Source organism: Hyperolius riggenbachi, chromosome 1, assembly GCF_040937935.1.
Source record: "Hyperolius riggenbachi isolate aHypRig1 chromosome 1, aHypRig1.pri, whole genome shotgun sequence".
Lineage (NCBI taxonomy): Eukaryota > Metazoa > Chordata > Amphibia > Anura > Hyperoliidae > Hyperolius > Hyperolius riggenbachi.
Window position 1 is genome coordinate 398796475 of NC_090646.1, and position 21094 is coordinate 398817568.

The 21094-nt window shown below is 41.6% G+C and overlaps 1 protein-coding gene across 3 annotated transcripts in view; it reads left to right on the forward strand.

Moving 5' to 3' along the window:
- The window catches only part of FREM1 (FRAS1 related extracellular matrix 1), a 225559-nt gene that overhangs the window by 186888 nt on the left and 17577 nt on the right, over positions 1 to 21094 (forward strand). For all 3 annotated transcript variants that reach the window (XM_068234783.1, XM_068234786.1, XM_068234788.1), the window contains 2 exons: positions 11182 to 11331; positions 13671 to 13873. In XM_068234783.1, coding sequence (XP_068090884.1) covers positions 11182 to 11331; positions 13671 to 13873 — 353 coding nt within the window. The remainder of the gene's footprint in view (positions 1 to 11181; positions 11332 to 13670; positions 13874 to 21094) is intronic.

Below are 21094 nucleotides of genomic sequence, written 5' to 3' on the forward strand. Positions count from 1 at the left end.
TATACATAGCTGTATTAGCACTTTCGGTAACATGATCAATTATGTAACCAACAAATAAAAATAAATAAAGAGAAAAACTGTTCAGTGTAAAATAAATATGGTGGAAGAAGAGTTTCTTTGTAGCTCTGCTGTTCCTATGCCCATGCGCTTCAATAATGAAAGCCAAGATCTTTGCCAACTGTACCACCACCTGGCAGCATGGGGAATCCAACCACACATATTAATATATAATAAAACAAGATAAAGGCCAAGACACGAAATGGCATGTTATACCATGCTAATTCTGTTAGTAAAACCTGAAGAAAACAAACAAAAAGAAAGAAACCCCCAGATTATCTCTCACCAGGTCTGCAAAAAACACCTGTCTCTGACATTAATTATAAGCATAAATATTAGTTTCACACATCGTCAGACATATGGAAATCCACAATGCTCTGTCACTGCTATCTTTATATGTGTGCTACTGTTCTGAAATTTAAAACATACATGTTTGGACATATGGAGCAGCAGGTAAACAAACCTGTGCTTATCACATACTTCAAATAAATAGCACTATGTGCATATTGAAGTAACAGACAAGCTTAAAGTGGATCCGAGATAACCTTTTACTCATTGCATAATTGTGCTCCTTTCATATAGTTTATAGGGCATTCATCAAGCAAATACTTTTTTGTTTTGTTTTAATAGTCGAATCCCCTATAAACCAAACAAGCCTCGCCCACAGCTTCTCCAGTGCCTTGGCACTTTCAGACTCATGTAGCAAAGGCTTATGGGAGCTCAATCTGGGCAGGAGGAGGAGGCTGTTACTAGCCAGAAATTTCAGAGGCAGAGGGGAGGAGGGGAGTCAAGTTTTCACAGGCTGAGGGCTGGAGATGCAGATCAGCTTGCCTGTGTTTAATGTGACAAACAGAACATGGCTGCCCTCATTGTATCACAGGAATAAATAATCATAAACTGTTGAAGCTGTTTGCAGCTAGATTTGTTGTGTTAGGTATCTAAACTTTAGATACGATATATAGACAAGTTACTTGTTATAGTTAATTTTTCATCTCAGATCCCCTTTATCACAGTATGGCTCCACTGTACTTATTTCCCATAGCTGATTCATGTTGTGTGTTTTTATGTTGTTTGCCTGCATGAATGCTGCCATCTTACTTGTGATGTGAGCACTTTGCAGAGAGAAAGAGAAAATTCATAGGAGCTAGGTAAAGTTACTTACCCTGTTATCCGATATAGCTATGTATTAGGGTCCATTCAAACTGAAACATTTGCTGTCAGTTATTACTGAACGGACAACTGGTGTGCAGCCTAATGTCCCTATTTCCCTATGGGTCAGTTCACATCATATGCACTTTAACTGAAATATATTCACAATGCACTGCTATGGAGCAGTAGTAGTGAACAGTATCACTACTGTGGTGTATATGATACACTGCAGAGCCTGCATAGCAGTAGCTACAAGAGCCACTAGGCAAGAACAAAGCACTGCATGGAAACAGCACCAGAGTTGCCCATCTATTTTTCACTTCTTCTTAATGTATTTGGAATATTGGAAGTGTTTCTGACAAAAATAAAAAAAACGTTTCAAACTTAATAATATACTTATGTCTGCAAATGTATCTGCAAGCCATTGTTTATCTAAACAGCAGGGGATTAATGTGCTATAACAAAACATTATCTTAGTTACATTACACTTAATTAATTAGTAGTAAAACATAGTGATTTGTGGGGAGAATTTGGCATGTTATTACATTTATCAAACCTTAGCAGAGAACCACAGCCCTTGCCTGCCAACAGAGACTCTGCTCACTGTACAGGGTAGAATTAGCACTTTGCCTGTTTTGTAGTTTAACATGCAGCTGAGGGAATACGACTTACAGTATAGATTATAAGTATAAGCACAGCAGAAGCATATGACTGGCATGTACCATAAAAGGCAAGCATGCCAGTAAAAGTTTTGTAAAGCCACAACCTACACAACACAGAGGGCACAATTTGGCTAAAGTTTGACATTCTCCTTGACTATGCTCGGTCATGGATTTTGCTAAGTAAAACAGAATATTGCCTTCTTAAAACAGAAGGTGTTTTACAGGTTGGAATAGGCATATGAGGTCTCCCACAGTGCATCCCTTTGATGTCCCTGAAAGCCAAACACACCTCCATATTCCCTGAAATACAATGATGTGTCAGCTTGTTAATTGTATACACTCCTAGGAGTTCTGGTGCGCCCTGAGCTTGCTAGCCAGTTTTGCTGAATGACTTCTTAAAATGGTTTGGGTACATTCTCACTGGATGTTAATTCAACAAAAACCTATGACTTGACTTCATTATGTGCGTTTTTGATGAGTTTTTGAAAAATATGCAACAAAACCAGCGTTTTTAAAAATGCATAATATAAAACGCATACAAAACACATATACAGTTTTATATACGTTTTTGGATGCGGCCCATTGACTAACATTGCAGGCAAAACCGCTGTGTTTTTCACAACGCTAGCAGTTCTGCTAAGTGTGTTCCCAGCCTCAAAGTCGCCTATACATCCTCTTCTTCTCTCCCCTAACTGCTCACTAACTAATGATTGCCCTTCTCCACCAGTTACTTGTATTCTCTTACCTATTGTATCTTGCGTTCCCTCATCTCTAATGATAGTTGAAAGTGGCCTGATCTGGGAAACAATCAATGAGTCCCTGATTAGAAATTGACTGGGAAGCAGTGATTAATCTACCACCTAAATCAGATTTTCGTTTCTATGTTTCGTGTTTATTGAAAATCACAAGATATACAAAGAACATTAGTCATAGCAACAATTCATTAAGTTGCTGCACCCACAGGTATTGTAGTTCTCAATGCAGAACAATGTTATGCAGCCACTGAACAATTAATGAAAAATTCTGGAGGTGAGAGGAGGGATGATGGTGCAGTGCGTGACGGAACAGTGCTATGGTGGGAGGGGTAAGAAGGAGAACAATGAGCTCAGCTGAACACTCCGAATCTCCCAATGAGGAATCGGGGCCGCTGTACACATGCTAGATTCCCTGCAGGGATTACCCTGACCCCTCACCTCAGTCAACAATGCCCAAACTTGTGTAAAAGGCTTTTTGAGTTAACTGGGTACATGGATTTGACTATTGTATAGGGGAGTGATAACCCCCACATCAAACCACTGAGAAGGAAAATAATAGAAGGTGAGAAAGAGTTATTGGTTCACACTGCAAGCACTTCTCTAAGCTTTTGTGATTTCAAAAGCTCTTGCTCATGTAATCCTATGTCTGTGCTCACACTGGAGTGATGTGATTTTGTGAAAATCCCCCATAACAATGCATTAGCAAGAAATATTGAAAGCACTAGCGCTTAAAAAAATCTCTTGCAGTGTGAAGCAGCCTAAAAGGCATTATTTTAGGAAGGTGACATTAGGGGGAAGAAGGGCTAGGAGGAATTAGGGGGAGAAGGGTAAAGCCCCGTTTACACTTAATCAGTTGCTCTCTGAAAGGATTTTCAAAGTAATGCCCATGTTTTCCTATGGCACAGTTCCCACTATATGCGTTTTAACCACTTAAGGACCAGGGCTTTCTGCAGTGATCGGTGCTGCGTGGGCTCTCCAGCCCGCAGCACCGATCAGGATTGAGCCTTGGCGATCAGACTTCCCCCCTTTTTTCCCCACTAGGGGGGTCTGATCGCCGCCAGCTGTTTGTGATCTTCGGGGGGGGCTCTTTAAAGCCCCCCTCTGCAGCGTTTTCGGCACTCCCTGCCTTCCCGTCCCTCCCTCTCCCTCCATGGGCTGAGCAGGACGGATATTGAAGGATAGGCTTCAGCCTATCATATGCCGGCAGTCCCCGGCCAATCAGAGGCCGGGGATCGTCGATCTACGTCACGGCGCTGCTGCGCAGCAGTGCCGCATGATGTAAACAGCGGGGATTTCTTCCCCGCGTGTTTACATTTCGCTGGCCAGCCGTGATCGGCGGCTCTCCTGCTGTTCACGGAGACAGCCTCCATGAACTGGCATGGAAAGGCTGCTTGGTCGAGCGGCCGTTTCCATGCTATACCACTATCGGCGTTAGGCGGTCGTTAAGTGGTGGCCACTAACGGTCCAATTTCTAGCGAAAAATCGTTTGAGCGATCAGAGATTCTAATCGGATTGGTTGAAAATAATCTCAGTTGATGGGCACAATTGATTATGAACAATTATAAAAAAAATCATCCGACTGGATTTTTGTCAAAACAAAATTTGGACTTTCTTGATTGGTTGTGATAGATAGGAAGCAAAGATTGGTTAGTTAATGGTGTAGTGAACAATTTTTTTTTCTTCCGATCAGAATATCCAATCGCTTGAATGATTTTTCACTAGAAATTGGACCATTAGTGGCCACCTTTACTGAAAGATTTTTCACAATGCACTGCTATAGAGAAGAAAAAAATGCGTACCAACTGCCTAAAGGGAACCTAAACTGAGAAGGACGGTGGGCTGGAGAAAGCCCCAGGTAAGTTCAGATTATGATTTTAATTAGAGCTCGGAATCCCTTTTAGTGTAAACGGGGCCTAAATCAGTTGGGACGCGTTTTTTTGTGCATTATGAAAAATCTTTCAGTTAAAACTAACGTAGTGTGAAAGCTGCCATAGTAAAACACAGGCATTACTTTGAAAATCAGTTATACTTCCAGTTATAACTGACAGCAACTGATATAGTGTAAACAGGGCCTTAGGGTGGCGTGAGACAGGGGTTTCTGGTGGTAAGGATCTAAATCTATCTGACAGGTAGGTAACATTACAGCAGTTCATAAGAATATTGCATCTAATCAGAGTGAAAGACAAAGGAATGATGACTGATACAAACATGTGGAATGAGTATATGCATCATCAGTACCAATAACAAAGTGTGACACTCAGTAATTCCCTCTGTTCCATCTCACAGAGTATATGAAGGGGTGACAGAACATGTGTGCAGGCTATCAGCATTATCTCTGCATGGGGATATTACTGATCAGCCAAATGTAATCACCGTTATTGGGGACTAAACACGTGCCAAACATTTAATAATTTAGGAAGGGCTTTCACAAATACTGTCTGACAACATGCCAGTCCCGTATGGGTTTACAGGAACAGCATGCCAGTGGACAGCTAGAGAGCCAGATGCACCACTGTAACATTTCATTCTCGTCAGTACAAAGAAAAAAGACCTCCAAGCCACTAGACAGATACTTAAGTCATATTATTTTTTATGGGGCACGTAATGATTTTCATCTCAGGTTTATATGTATTAATGATGTACTGAACAATAATCTGACTGTTTTCAGAGTGAAAACAATTACAGGTAGTCATATCTATAAAATGAATGGCATTCTTGTGTCATTGCTGTGCTCTTTTATGTATCATTTCTAAAAATTCAAGCAGCGTTGGTACCTACAAACAAGTATGCTCAATGTGAATTATTTTGCCATGAATGTCGGCATCATAAGGCCTCATAAGGCCTGTGCTATGAGGGACAAACTGGTGCTTGGTACATAACAGGTTTTACTTTTCTTGTTGCTCCCTTTGCTGGTTTTATAAATTACAGGTGGAGCTTGTTTAGGTGGGTGGGATTAGGTAAATTGGGTCCAACTGAACTTGGTTGCATTGGGAGCCCACCATAGATTGCATTTCTAAATTAGGGGCCATGTGCGACAAGGATACAGTATATGAATTGGGCCCTGGAGTTCGGGTATACAATAGTATACAATAACCAAAAGCCAGCATAAGGCTTTTACAAAGCAGATTTTTGGCTACAGCGTATGTACTGTAAGACTAGGCTTTAGTGTAGGTCAGTTTAAGTTAGTGTTAGGTGCAGGTTTATATAAGCATGCTTTTCAAAAAGTACCAAGACCGGAGGAGGAGAAGAAGAAGAAGAAGAAGAAGAAGGAGGAGGAGGAGGAGGAGGAGGAGGAGGAGGAGGAGGAGGAGAAGGAGAAGGAGAAGAGAGAGAGAAAATATTTTGATGTGATTCCGGAAAATTCCGTCGGAATTATAAATTTCCGCGGAATTCCGTTTGAGAAATTCCGTTCCGACTATCAAAATCGGAATTATTAATTCCGACCGGAATCAATATTTCCGCGGAATTTTCCGACCATACCTAGTGTTCGGCTTTCCTATTATCGGATTCGGGGTTAATGGTAGGTTACGTATATTACAAGTCAAGACAAACAACATTTATATTACTCTTTTCTCCTGGAGGACTCAAAGCGCCAGAGCTGCAGCCACTAGGACACACTTTAGCAGTGTTGGAGAGTCTTGCCCAAGGTCTCCTACTGAATAGTTGCTGGCTTACTGAACATGTAGGGCTGAGATTTGAACCCAGGTCTCCTGTGTCAGAGGCAGAGCACTTAACCATTATACTATTTTGCAAGGCGAACAATTTTTTTCATAATATTGCACAACACCTGAGGCGATGGTTCATTTTGAACAATCGTCATGTTCGATTAAGGCATTGCGGATCATTTTGACCCTCATTTATGTGCACTGGTTTTACTTGGATTGTGTAAATGATCATTTACACGATCGTTCGTTTCCAATGCTGCAAGCAACATTTGCAGATTGGCCATATGGATCATGGCAACAATCGTTCATAGGCGAAGATACCCAATCTATCTGGCCGTATCTGCCGGTGGGTATTTAGCTTTATAGTAAAGCTCCAAGCACCATTTTAAATATGCCATCTGATAGCTCAGACGTACAACAAGTAAAAAAAAAAGGGACTTATGTACATCTGTCACGCAGTGGGAGACAGCCCTCCCGGACTCACTGTTCATCGTCATGGGCGATTTCAACAGGGCCAACCTTCGCCAAGAGCTCCCCCGCTTCCACCAGCATGTCACCTGCCCCACCAGGAATACCAACACACTGGACCACTGTTACACGGCCCTGAAGGATGCATACAAAGCCACCCCTTGGGCAGCTCTAGGCTCATCTGACCATTGCCTCATCCACCTGATACCAACTTACAGGAGATGCCTGGAGACATCGAAACCGGTCCTTAAATCCTCCAAAGTGTGGTCAAGCGAAGCAAAGCTACAATTTCAGGCCTGCTTCGAATGCATAGACTGGCAGTCCCTGGAATTGCCAAACTTGGACGAATGGGCCGACAATGTTACCTCATACATCAACTTCTGTGAGAATCATTGTATACCAACGAAAACCTTCAAACTCTATCCTAATGACAAACCGTGGTTCTCAAAAAAACTATGGCAGCTGCGCAGAAGCAAAGAGGATGCACACAAGTCAGGAAACCAAGATGCATACAGAAGGGCAAGAAATGACCTGAACAGAGAACTGAGGGCTGCCAAGAAGGGCTATGTGGATAAACTGGAACAGAACCTTTCCTCAAACGACACCCGAGCTGTGTGGAAAGGACTCAAGGCCGCCACCAACTATAAGCCTCCCCCGCAGCATGCAACACCGAGCACTGAGCTCGCCGAGAATCTCAGCGATTTCTACTGTAGATTTGAGAACCAGTCTCCCCCACAGCTATGGGCACCTCCCCCCTCCCCTGCCTCTGAGACCCCGAGACCAAACTCGCCCCCTCCACCGGTGAACGAGGCTGACGTTCTGCAACACTTGTTAAGGATCAATGTCAGGAAAGCCTCTGGCCCGGACGGTGTGTCACCAGCCGGCCTGAAAACCGGCGCTCGACAGCTCGCCCCTATTCTTTCCTCCATCTTCAACAAGTCCCTTCAGAGTGGTAAAGTCCCCGCTTGCTTCAAGAGGTCCACCATCATCCCTATCCCCAAAAAGCAAGGCATCACCGACCTCAACAACTTCAGGCCCATGGCACTTACATCAGTCATCATGAAGGTTCTTGAAAGTATGGTGCTCCCCCTCCTCAAGCTCACCACTGAGGCCCTGCTGGATCAGCACCAGTTTGCATATAGAGCAAACAGGTCCACTGACGACGCCATCAATATCTGCCTGGAGCTTGTCCATGATCATCTGGACAAACCCGGCACGTATGCCAGGATCCTCCTTCTTGACTTCAGCTCAGCGTTCAATACCATCAGCCCCAAAATACTTCAGGAGAACCTTGCCGCACTCGGGGTCCACCCCACTCTACGCCTGTGGATCACAGACTTCCTCACCAACAGATCCCAGGTCGTAAAGCTAGGCACCATCTCCTCTCAACCTCGGATTACAAATACAGGAGCACCACAAGGGTGCGTCCTGTCGCCTTTCCTGTTCTCCCTGTACACGAATGCTTGCAGATCCACAGTGGACTCCGTCAAAGTGATCAAATTCGCTGACGACACCACCATTGTCGGCCTCATCACTAAAAATGATGAGGAAGCGTACCGCCACCAGGTTGAGAGCATCTGCCACTGGTGCAGGGAGAACGGGCTGGTCCTTAACACGGCAAAAACTGTTGAGATGATTGTTGATTTTAGGAAGCACTCCAACGCCCCCCCCTCCAATCCGTATTGAGGACAAAGAAGTTGAAAGAGTTCCATGTGTCCGACTTCTGGGCACAACCATTTCCAACGACCTGAAGTGGAAGGCAAACACCTCCTCCACCCAGAGGAAAGCCCAGCAGAGGTTATTCTTTCTTCCCCAACTGAAGAAGTTCGGAATGTCCCCGAAACTTCTGACCAGCTTCTACTCTGCTACAATTGCATCTGTCCTCTGCTCTTCCATCCTAGTCTGGTATGCCAGCTCCTCCGCCAGCGACAGACACAAATTACAGAGAGTCATCAGATCAGCAGAGAGAATTATAGGAAAACTGCTACCCACTCTGGACCACCTCTACCACTCAAGGCTGAGCTCCAGAGCTTTGAGGATTGCAAATGACCCCTCGCACCCAGGCAACCGTTTTTTCAGCCTACTTCCTCTGGGCCGGAGGTACCAGTCCATCTACACCAGGACCACTAGACACAGAAACAGCTTCTTCCCCTCAGCTGTAAACTCACTAAACTCTCTCCACGCACTCCCCACCACAGCGTGATCATGTTTTTGCCGTCACACATACCCATAGCAGCACCAAGCCCAGTGAATAACTTGAGTGTGGTGTAACTATACAAAAATTGAGTGTTGTTTGCTTGGATGTTTTCTCTGTATGTAATGTCTGATATAGTGTTGATCCTTTCTGATGTATTCTGTGTACCCTATCCTACCTGTATCCTGTACGTGCCAAGACCAATTCCAGGCACGACCCAGTCGTGCTTGGCGAAAATAAAGATTCTGATTCTGATCACTCTGCTAACTGTCCTGAAGTCTTGTTTTCATACACATTACAACCTTCAGTCACCTACTGTTTTAAAAAATACTGCTCATTGCTTTCTTTTTTATGAACACAGTCACCATGGCAAACTCCATCCCTACTGGCCAGCTGATTTCAGGTTAGAAGTCATGCTGAGCATTATGGGATAGAGGTTCTCCACTGGAGAACCTATGCTGTTGTGAATGCCATCCTTAATCATGATTTCTCTTTCTTTATCTCATGGATAATTACCGATATTATCTAGCTTATTAATTATCTGTCCTTATAATGGACCTGAAAAGTAGGTAAGGTAAAATAATTCAAAAGAAAAGCTTTGTGGAATAACCCCATTATCATGCTTGCTTCAGCTATATAAGCCTTTCAGGAGCAGGTTTGAAACCAGGAATGAAGCCCTTAACCAATCTGAAAACGTGTGGTGTCATGGTTGGCAGAAAACTGTCGACAAGAGGTTGCATTACTGCACTCAGTGCTCAGCTATGTAAAGCTTTAGTAATCCTTGGAGGTACAGACTAACCTGCAAGCTCATGGTGAACCAGAACTCATTGAAGTGTGTGAGGGGCTACAATGGTCCTAAAAGCCCCCTTACTAAAACAAGAGGTTGCTTTCTTAAAACAGAACGAATTTGGAGTGAGAGTGTTTTTCTATAGAATACAGATGGAGGCCAGCCACATTTGAAAGGTGAAATAAAGTTCATCTACCCATCATCCATTATCTGTTCTAGTAAGCAAAAGTGACTGAAAAGGGAAAGTCTATTTGTGCTCTGATGTGTCCTGCAGTAGCTGGACTGGACTCTGTAGGACCAGGTGTACTCTTATCCATGCAGTTGTGTCCTGCAGTAGCTGGACTGCACTCTGTAGGACCGGGTTTAATTTCATCCATGCAGTTGTGTCATGGAGTAGCTGGACTGGACTCTGTAGGACCAAGTGTACTCCATGCAGTTGTGTCCTTCTAATAAGGACACTTTCACACTAGTGGGCTGGAAACAGGGTAAAAACGTACTCGTACTTCCTGTGACTTCTTGGAAAAATAACAAACTTTCCTCTTAGACACTCAGCAAGGTACTGTACTCATCAAAAGGTTAACTGTGCCACAGCTGCAGTGAATGAGGACCCCCGCCACCTCCAGACATACGTGACACATTGCTGAATGTAGTCAGTAAAGTATGAAGCTAATTAAACCATGTGAATTGTGCTGCTGCGTACATTGCTTCATAAGCATCCTTCCAAGGATGGCTTTCTTGGCTGCCCACAGGGAATGCACAAAATCTGCTACATGCAGGATTTTCTTGTAGCACGTAAATGTAGCCATAGGAAGCCATGTGATTCCTATATAACCCTAATGCATGTGAACCATATTAAGGACACATTAGTGTAAACAGGCCCTCAGGCACTAAGCCATTCCCCATCTCAAAAACACTCCCAGTTGAATATTGCCAAGTTCGACAGATGGCACTTAATGCTGCTTATATGTGTAAACCTTTTCAATGTGAATTGTAACTTCTGACTGAATACTTTTTTTTGTTGCTGTTATTTACTCAAAATAATGCACCAGTATACCTATGGCTGTTTTGTCGCTTGAACTGGATGCATGACTATGATTTAGAATGTCTTGATTTACCTTTCATCAATTCATTACATCTGCAGCAGTTAGCTTCAGAGCTGTATCCATTGGCAATTTAAAATGAGAAGTGCAATTTCTGTTGCACTGCATCACCATCTTGCATGTTCAGTAGCACAGTGTGGGTTAAATAATACTGTCCAGGGGCTTTTACAGGCATGTTCTATGATTGGAGAGAACAGCAGGAGAGCAATCAGATTTTTGTGGGCACAATGGCATCCATCGACTCTTCCCATCTAACTGCAGACATGCTAATTAATATATTTCTCTATCACCAGGTTGTTTGAAATAGTAATTAAAAGAGTAATTGAAATGTTTACTTGTTGTAGGAGTGTCAAGCAAGACGTGGAATATAGTAATTACCCAGGATGGATTAGAAGAAGACGATGAGACCTTTGAAGTCATTCTGAATTCTCCCGTGAATGCTGTTCTTGGCACTAAGACAAGAGCTGTAGTGAAAATTGTGGACCCCAGAGGAGGTATTCTTTTTGATCTCCATCTTAAAATCTGGAATAGTCTTAGCTGAAAATCTACTCCCTTTCAGTAACAAAAACTCAGCGGTAATGATAGCTTTCATAGCAAAAAAAAAAGTGGGATATTTTTTCCAATTTTACTACCGTTATTTGGGAGACATGTATAGAGTCTTTAATTGTTGCGCAACCTATAGTTTTAGTACAGTTATTAAAATAATTGATTTAATATATGGTTTGTCGTGATTATTCTGTTGCAACGCATAAGCTGTACCTAAGACATCACATTTCATTTATTTTTCCATTTTATTAATTGCTTTTTTGTTGCAAAAATATTATGGGATTTCCACTGAATTTATTTTGTAAGTTTTTGTATTTTTAGCTCTCTAGACAGTTTAAGCTGTGCTTACATGCAGCATGGTGTTCTCATGATGGGGCAAGAGGCCGTAAAATAAGCCATAAAATATGTTACAAAGAAGTTAATGCAATACAGGTATATACAAAATTGCCAAGGATAATTCTAAGTACTTTGCAGAGACACACACACATACACACCACTAATATAGAGTAATAATACCAGTATGTAGATATAACATTTACGCTAGACCATAAGTAAAGATAGTTCCTTCATGAGCAAATATTAACCTTTACACCAGATGGTAGTGTAACCTGTCATCTATCAAATGGTTCGGAGTATTACCTTCTTAAAGTAGTAGATAATTGCAGGCTATCTCTTGAACATGAGCATCCCCATAGTGCATATAATTATAACTGTACTCAGTTATCTTTACAAAAGGCTTTTGTAATACTGTTGGCAACTACTGCAAAGACTTCAATAAAACCAACTTAAACAATCGATTTTTAAAAGGCAACAAAAGAATCTAGAGCATTCAATCCAGGGGCGTAACAATAGACCCTGCAAGGGATGCAGTCGCAGGGAGGCCCAGAAGCCACAAGGGGCCCTGTCCTGAGGGAATGACAACTAAGGGCAAGGAGAGGAAAAAACTTTCTGCTCTCTGCATTATTGTTCTAGTGACTGCATCTGCTCAGCCACTGATAACGATACAATACAAAGTTTTGCAGAGAAAGATTTGTAGACAGTCCCTATTCATTGTGCAGCAGGCTCTTGTGTAGAGCGCCCAGTCTCCAACCCCTCTACCCCTCCCCAAGTACTCTGTACTGTAATGATGCTAGAGAAGTCTGCAGAGCCAGCTCTGCTCCATCAGAGATGGACAGAGTGAGTGTAACAAGCTGCAGCTGGGAGCACACTCCTCTGTTAATTTTCTGTATGTGTTTTCTGCACACCAGGGGGTTGATTCACTAAACCGTGATACGACAAACAGCACACCTCATCAAAGATATCAAACCTTATCAAAGTTAGCACACCTTAACAGAGTAGCATAGCGAGCGCTACAAACTTATGCCTGCTAATTGGCAATGGCACTTGTCCTGCCCTGAGCCCCTGCGGGTTCATAGCACTCGCAATGCTACTCTGATAAAGTGTGTTAACTTTCATAAGGTGTGCTAAATTTGATACGGTTTGATATCTTTGATAAGGTGTGATATCTTTGATAAGGTGTGCTATTTGTCATATCACGGTTTAGTGGATCAACCCCCTTGTGTGTTTGTAGGTGGAAAAACGGGCACGTTTTTATCACAGAAGCTAATCTAATTGATAGAGAAAATCTGTGCAGTGCTGTGCACTAGCCAATTGAATAACATTGGCTCTCAGTGATCATGTGCTGAAAGTGGGGGGGTTGGGGTTGGTGGGAGGGGGCCCATCCAAAGTTTTGCAGGGGAGCCCAGTGATTTCTCATTACGCCCTGATTCAATCCAATTAAAATGCTGCACTCTTGCATTTATTACAAGCATAAAAACAAAAACCGGTAAGTTCACAGTTTGATTTGCATAGATGCAGTTGTTTTATTGACACTGTCATTTTGCCACATGATGGCAAACTTAACTTGCATGGTCAGCAAAAGCTGGCCGCGAATGCAGAACTGCTGTTTTTTCTGGTCCTCCTTAAATGAGTAACCTTTAGTGTATAACTCATATTTCACACTATGAAAAGTACACAGTCAACTGAAATTTTATACATCTTAAAGAGGCACAACAACGATATATAGTAGAATGAAATACTTTATTCAGGATACCTAACGTTGTGTTAATTATCCTAGTTTCAGCATCACTTCCTACATGCATGTATTGCTGAAACAAATAAACATCTATTATATGTTCTGTTTACCCTGATTTTGAAACTGTGCCGGGTTAATGGTTAATTTGAATATAAACAGTACATAGTACATTTATTTTTAAATGAAGATATTTCACTACATGTTTTATTCCAGGTAGCTGCCAAAAAAATGCTGGAGAAAGCCAACAGAACTGCAGCTCCCATGCAGCTCAGACAGCTTGCAGCAGTGGCCCAGCAGAGGTTCTGCTTCCTAATATGAAGAAGACAGTAGGGGAAATTGGCAAAGCTATTGCTGAAGACACCGGCCCTGTACAGCGGGAAAAGAAAAGGCTACGGGTTATAGGAAATGGAAAACTTGTAAGACTCAGTCACAAATAGTACAATAGAATTGTTTTATTGTGTTCACACTTTCCTTGTGCAGAAAATCATTTTCTTTTCTAAGAGGTTCACACATAAAAAAAGGAAAAGGAAACTTGTTTAAAGTGGACCGATTACCAAAATTTCACTTTCACGGTTGGTAGTTCTTATGCACTGGGTCTATAATTTCTTCCTTTGTGTCATATGAATTGTACTGATCATTTAGCCTATGCAAGCAGTGCACTCCATCATTTGTTACTGCTTGTCCTCTGCGTGTACATCTGCTGTACAGTGTCTGCACAGTGTGGCAACTACTGACACATGTGGCTTGCCCTTCATAGATGGGGTCACCTGTCCACCACCCCTTGTGTTGTGCATCGGCAAGCACTTGGCCGATGAACTGGAGCAGCTGACAGACAGTAAATTCACCACTTTAGGCTGCCCATGGAAAAGAGGACTTACAAATGCTGCCACTCAATTGCATAACATAGCAACCGGATAGCACACATTCCCAAGCAGATCGGTGGCTGACTCATGCGGCAAGGGCACAGTTCAGCCATCTGTGTGAAAGAGACCTTAGGAGGCCTATAAGAAGCTCTGAAGCCGACTAAGCTGATGAGTAAAGAGATGTAAACAAAAATGGCAAGAAATTATGGCATGATGATTAGAGCTTGTATGGCACTGTTAAGATGTGTGCTTTAGCAAATAATTCCTAAACAGGCTAAGTCTAATAGGACCTGTCACGTTGTTCCTCTTATGTCTCCATTGTAGAGAATTTTCTCTTGCTTCCTGTTACCTCAATGGATAGTCATTATGGCTTAAATGTGACCCCAGTGGTCCTGAGAACAAGGAAAGAAGGAATGCATTTAAAGCGGTATCGTCACCATAAAAATCAAATTTCAACAGCAACTGGTCTGAGTGTATTAAGTGATAAAGATGCTAATCCTGCATTCAAAACTTTTTCTGCTGTTATGATTTGGAGTTATCACATACTTAAGGAGCACTGGCCCTTTAGTAGTCAGTGCCAAACAGTTGCATGCTGGGGGTTCTTTTTATCTATAATCTATTCCTCCTCTTCCCTTTATTTCCCTGCCTAGCCGCTTATCTGAAACACGATCCCCTGCTCACTTGTGTTTACAAGCAAGGCTGAGGCAACTCAGCAATTGGAGGAGACAAGAAAAAAAGTAAAGGGCAGAAATGACATCACGAGTTAGCCTTAACTGTGGGCAAAAGACATGGCTCCCACCACTAACAGAATTCTCGTCATTTACTATATAACATTCACTTAAATCAAAGCGTGGACAGTACAATACATGTGTTATGTAAGTAGATCAAGTATTTATCTACTTATATATGTGTTTTTTTCCCTGGCATAGTATGGCTGATCCTACTGCTTTAAAACTAAAATATAATTTCTGCTAGTTTCAACTTCTCAGAAAACAGTCATTTGTAACAAGTAACAGACTTGTCATCTCTGATTAATTTCCACATACATTTAACAGGTGTTTCTCAAGGTGCCCACTAAAGATTCAGTCTTGATTGTACAATCTTACCACTTCTATGTAATGCTAGGTACACACTATACAATTTTCTGGCAGATGTACCTGCCAGATCGATTATTTCCAACATGTCCGATCTGAATTTTGATTGATTTTCCATTCCATTTCCGTTCACTTCTTTGGAAATCGATCAGAAAATCAATCGAAATTCAGATCGGACATGTTGGAAATAATCGATCTGGCAGATAAATCTGCCAGAAAATTGTATCGTGTGTACCTAACATCATATGAAGCACTACCTAGCGTATCAATTCAACATATATTCACTCAGTTTACCCTTTACAACATAGTTTTGGTAAGATTGTACAATCAAGATTGCATCATTAGTAGTGGCCACCTTTACTTTTCCTGCTGTAATAACTAGCAGGTCAACTTAACCAACCAACTATTAATTTGAAATGTCAACCAGTAACTCTTACTCCTTTTCAACCACAATTGTGCTGTAGCTTAGCTAGATGGCCAAAGGCCCTTGTGTATGCAATAGTTGTTTTCCTCAAGTTTCTCCTCTCAGTATTATCACACTGCCCCCTCTCCAGTGTATCCTACCTCACCATTTCTGCCCATAATTCCAATACTGCCACTTCTCCAGTACTGAATCCTGTCCCCAAAAACTGCCCTTCCAGTCAGTGGTATAGCACTAATGATTGCTGTTCAGGCAAAGCACTGTGCCTTAAAGGGAACCCAAGTTAAGAGACATACGGAGGCTGACATATTTATTTCCTTTTAAATCATGCAAATTTCCTGGCTGTCCTGCTGATCCATTGCCTCTAATACGTTTAGCTACAGACCCTGAACAAGCATGCAGATCATGTGCTATGACTGAAGTTTGACTGTGTTAGCCCAAACCCAGTGGAGGAGAAGCACACCTGATCCAGTTCTGCATGGATGACAACAGCAGCTACAATTAATGATTACCATTATGTAAAGTATGCACAATAGTAATTTTGTACATTGGGGACCATATGCAATTCACTTTTTCTCCTGAGTTATCTCCTAGGAAATATTTTTGTTATTCTCTTTAAAATAACTTTTAAGCATTGTTCAATTTAAAAAAAGTACCCCAACAGTGGAAAGAAAAGTACTGAGTATTTTCTTGAAAGTATCACCTAAGAGAAAACTCAGGAGAAAAAGTGAATTGCATATGGGCTTCCTTATTCAATTCACTTTTTCTCCCAAGTTTTCTCTTAGGGGATCATTTTTCATCTTCTGTTTAAAATAACGGCAAATTGAAAAAGTATTAAAAGATACAGTAGATGAAAAAAGTACTGTCAAAGTATTCTGAGTATCTACTTGCTTACTGATGGCTTAAAAGCAGGGGCGTAACAACAGACCCTGCAAGGGATGCAGCCGCAGGGGGGCCCAGGAACCACAGGGGGCCCCGTCCTGAGAGACTGACAACTAAGGGCAAGGAGAGAAAAAATCTGTTCTCTGCACAATTGTTCTAATGATTGCATCTGCTCAACCACTGATAAAAAATCATACAAAGTTTTGTAGTCAAAGATTTTTAGAGAGTTCCTATTCAGAGTGCAGGGGTAGGGGCCCCCATCCAAAGTTTTGCAGGGGGGCCCTGTGATTTCTAGTTTTGCCCCAAAAGTTATTTTAGTGACAAGATGTGAAGATATCACGTAGGAGAAAACTTAGGAGAAAAGGTGAATTGCATATTGTCCTATACCGCTAACAATTACTGAAAGAGAAGCTTGGTGGTTATGACCTCTGCAACCCCTGTACCATCACTGGTGGAATTATTTGTTAGTAGCTGTGTTCAGGACAATGGGGATTTTTAGAAGCTGGTATCTTCCAAGAGCAGTTTTGTATTGATAAGGTATAAATTATAAAAAATATTATTACATAATGAAAAAACTATCGCCACTTGATGGAGTTCTACTTTTAATAGGCTCATGGTTATCAGTCAGCAAAGAAATGTATATAATGAAGCAGAATGATTTATGGAAAAATATTTTATAACATCCAATAAATGCTTATGAAGTTCTGAAAAGTTTGCATGTTATACACAGCTTTGAAAACGAAAATTGGTGAGTTACCAATACTTGACATTATTGGCATATGGAAAATATTCAGCAGAAAACGAATCCCATGTTCGTTGTGGTGTAAAAACCTGGACACAACATGAAATTTCCAAAGCAATTGAAACTTGGGTTTAAAGTATTTTAATAGGCACCCAGGGGAAATGTTTGACTTGCACGCTAATTATATGAGATAATATCCAAATGTTGTGATATGATTTGGAATGCCCAGCACCCAAATAGTAAAATTATTTCCAATTATCCATAGACATATCGTAGTTTGCCTTAGGCGGTTAATGACAAGGCTCACGTTTACGCTTAAACAGAATGCCCAACTGTAATAAATCTGCTGGCATCTTACAGACCATTAATTCTACTTCAGCACAACTTGCAAATTTAATTCTAACAGTCTATTTATACAGCCTGTGTACAGATTGTAGAGTTATGTAAAAATAGAAGTAATAAGGTTACCTCTCTACTATGACTTTACTTTAGTAAATGCATTTCTAAATCATTACAATTTTTATTGGAAATTACAAAATGTTTAAATGATAATTTTTTTTTAATAATAGAGTTAAGAATGCAAATCATAAAATAAGAATATATGGGGAGCACAAAATAAAACAATTTATGTGTAATGAAGCAAAAATAGATTTAGAGAAAGGTGTAAATCTAAGAAATAAACAATTATCCTTTTAAGCAACAGCATGCCCTTTGAATAAAAAGGATGTCTGGATGCAATCATGTCTGCAATATATAGTGCTGATCTACACAGTATATCGTAAAGGAAAACTGTAGTAAGCAGGATATGGAGGCCATTTTATCCACTTTTAGGGTTGGTGCACACCAGAGCTGTTCTGGAGCATTTTTTAAAACGCTTGCAGGGGGAAAACCGCTTGGCTAATGAAAGTTAATGGGCTGGTGCACACCAGAGCGGGTTGTTTTTTTCCACAAACGCAAACTCGGGGGCTGCAGCATTTTTTAGATTTCTGAGGCGATTCTGCCTCAATGTTGAAGTATAGGAAAGTGGAAAACCACTCTGAAAAAAGCGAGATCAGAGCCGTTTTCCAGGCGTTTTTGTTACAGTAGCGGTTCAGTAACAGCTTTACTGTAACAACATATGACATCTGCTACACAAAAACGCTCCAGAAAACGCTAGGCATGTTTAGAAAACATGCCTAGAATCGCTCTGAAATCTGCTTTAAAAACCTCTAGCGTTTTGCAGATCTGCTAGAGGTTTTTGGTGTGCACTGGGCCTTTTTAATGGAATGCTATTTATTGTCTTGCTGATCATTCTGACCCAGAATAAGCAGACCAGGTGTTCTGTCTGAAATATGACTCCACTGGTTGCATGTCACTTGGATACTGGTGACCATCATTAAAACCAGGCAATTGGCATTTATTTAAGGCAATAAAGATGGCAGCCTACATATCTCACTCCCACTCTAGAAGTGTTGAACAAATATTTTCAAAAATTGGTTGAGGCATTGAGCTGGTCTATTATGTTTCTGAAATAATTTAATATATGCTGTTGTATGTGACTGCTTACTGCCATTTTATCTAGCAATAATCATGTTTTCAAATAGCTATGAAGGGACAGAAATTAAACACACACGCACACACACACCTATATTACACACACCCTATTACATCGATTACAAATATTTGAGTATAGAATCCCCAGCGCTTATATCCGAACATCAGTCCAGTTGGGGCCTTGCTGTAGTCACCAGGTGCTCATACACATAACAAACCAGTGGATGTGGTAACCTCTGGCAGCTGTTGGATGTGAAGGAGATTTTTCTGGTTTTGGATTGGAAAGTGCTTGTATACTACTACTACATATATTTTAGTAAAGAATGATTATCCTATGTCTTCTAAATTTAGCATTAGATCTGCATAACTTGTGGCAGACACTAGGACATCCATGGTGAAAGGGAGCCTGGGGAAGCCTAATTTTATGTAACGTGTTTAAGTTTCTGTTATCTGCAGCTAATTTGAGATGCTGTGAAACAGAATCTGGCTCCCTCCATGTTCATATAGAATGTCCAATGTATATAAGCTTTGTATTCTAAATGTAGTCAGTGTGCAGGAATCAAGTCTGTGGAAGGCTTCATAGCCAAAAGTTAGCCAATAAATGATATCATCCTGATTCAAAATGTCTTTCTTTCACAAAAAGATGCTTTGTGTCCTCAGAAAGCTTAGGTCTGCTTTCACTACAACTACCAAAAAAAGTGTACATTGAGCAGAGAGGCTGGCCAGCATCTTTGTATAAATAATTTTCAGGGAGTGTCTTTATAAATAATAAAGACTGTGCTGAGAATCCCCTATGGAGAGATGGGCCAGCCCAAAACCTGTCAGTAATGTCAGATTTCTACTACCTACTGTAAGTGACAGCAACATAGGAGAGAAGTAATTTATGGCTCATTTTACTCAGGAAGAAACATACTTCTTATTTGTATTTTATTTGTGTTTTAAATTTTACGATTTTAGCGACAGTTCCTCTTTAAGAAAAATTCCAGCTTTGCACAACAAGCTCTTTATAAATCATAAAATCGAATATCTTTAATTTAACAACACATTATTAACTTTTAGGCCCGGTTCACACTTGCGGTTCTCTGCCAAACGGACCAGATGACCTGACCGGATCCGGACCGGATCCGGATCGGAACCGTACGGTTCTGATCCGGATCCGATCCGGATCCGGTCAGGTTGCATCAGGTGTTCATCAGGATGTGATCCGGATCCGTTTGGCAAAAGATAGTAGAAATAAAATAAAAATGTTGGGGTCTGGGAGGTCAGCAGAAAGTGGACCTGTGGAATCAGGCCCTCCGCTGTTTAGCACTCACCTCCACCTCCGACATACTGCCAACATCTCCAGCACGTTTAAAGTCACTGCTGCTCCACTCCAAAATGCTTGCCCATGTGTCCCCATCCAAAATCGCCGCTACAATACGCATAGGAAGTGGGGTAGAACATCCGGATTTTATAGCCAGTGTGTTGTGCGCTCTCCGGTTCTCATTGGTTTGTATTGGCCGGATGGTGCAGTCCGGCTCCGCTCCGGATACGTCTGCCGGAGGAGCCGGACCAAAAAATAGCGCATGTTGGATCTTATGCTGGAGTCCGGATCCGGTCCGGCTCCGGTCCGGACGAAACGGACGCATGTGAACGGACGCATAGACTTGCATTGCTATGCCGTGCGTCCATTCCGTCCGTTTGGCATGCGGTCCGGCTCCGGCACGGCGATTCCGGACGGAGACCGCCAATGTGAACCGGTCCTAAGGGTACATTCACACTAACACTGTTCAGTGCACACAGTGTAACACAGTGCTACTCAAAGTCTATGATCACTTCACAACTCATCAGGTATGTTGTGATACCATGGATTTTATAGTAGAGTACGCATACCCTAGAAGTGCACATGTTGGTGCACACAATGTAAGTCAACAAAGGCGCAAGTTGGTCAGATGCTCCTTTGCATGCATTACATTTCATGCCACTGTAAATGTTAGTTTTGGTTGTGTTATGTGTACATTGTAATGTAGCACAAAGCGACTACCCAGTGTAAAACGAGCCTTTATTTTCTACGCTTGGTAAAAACTGCTAATTGGTAGTCACATGACATTACTACTTTAATC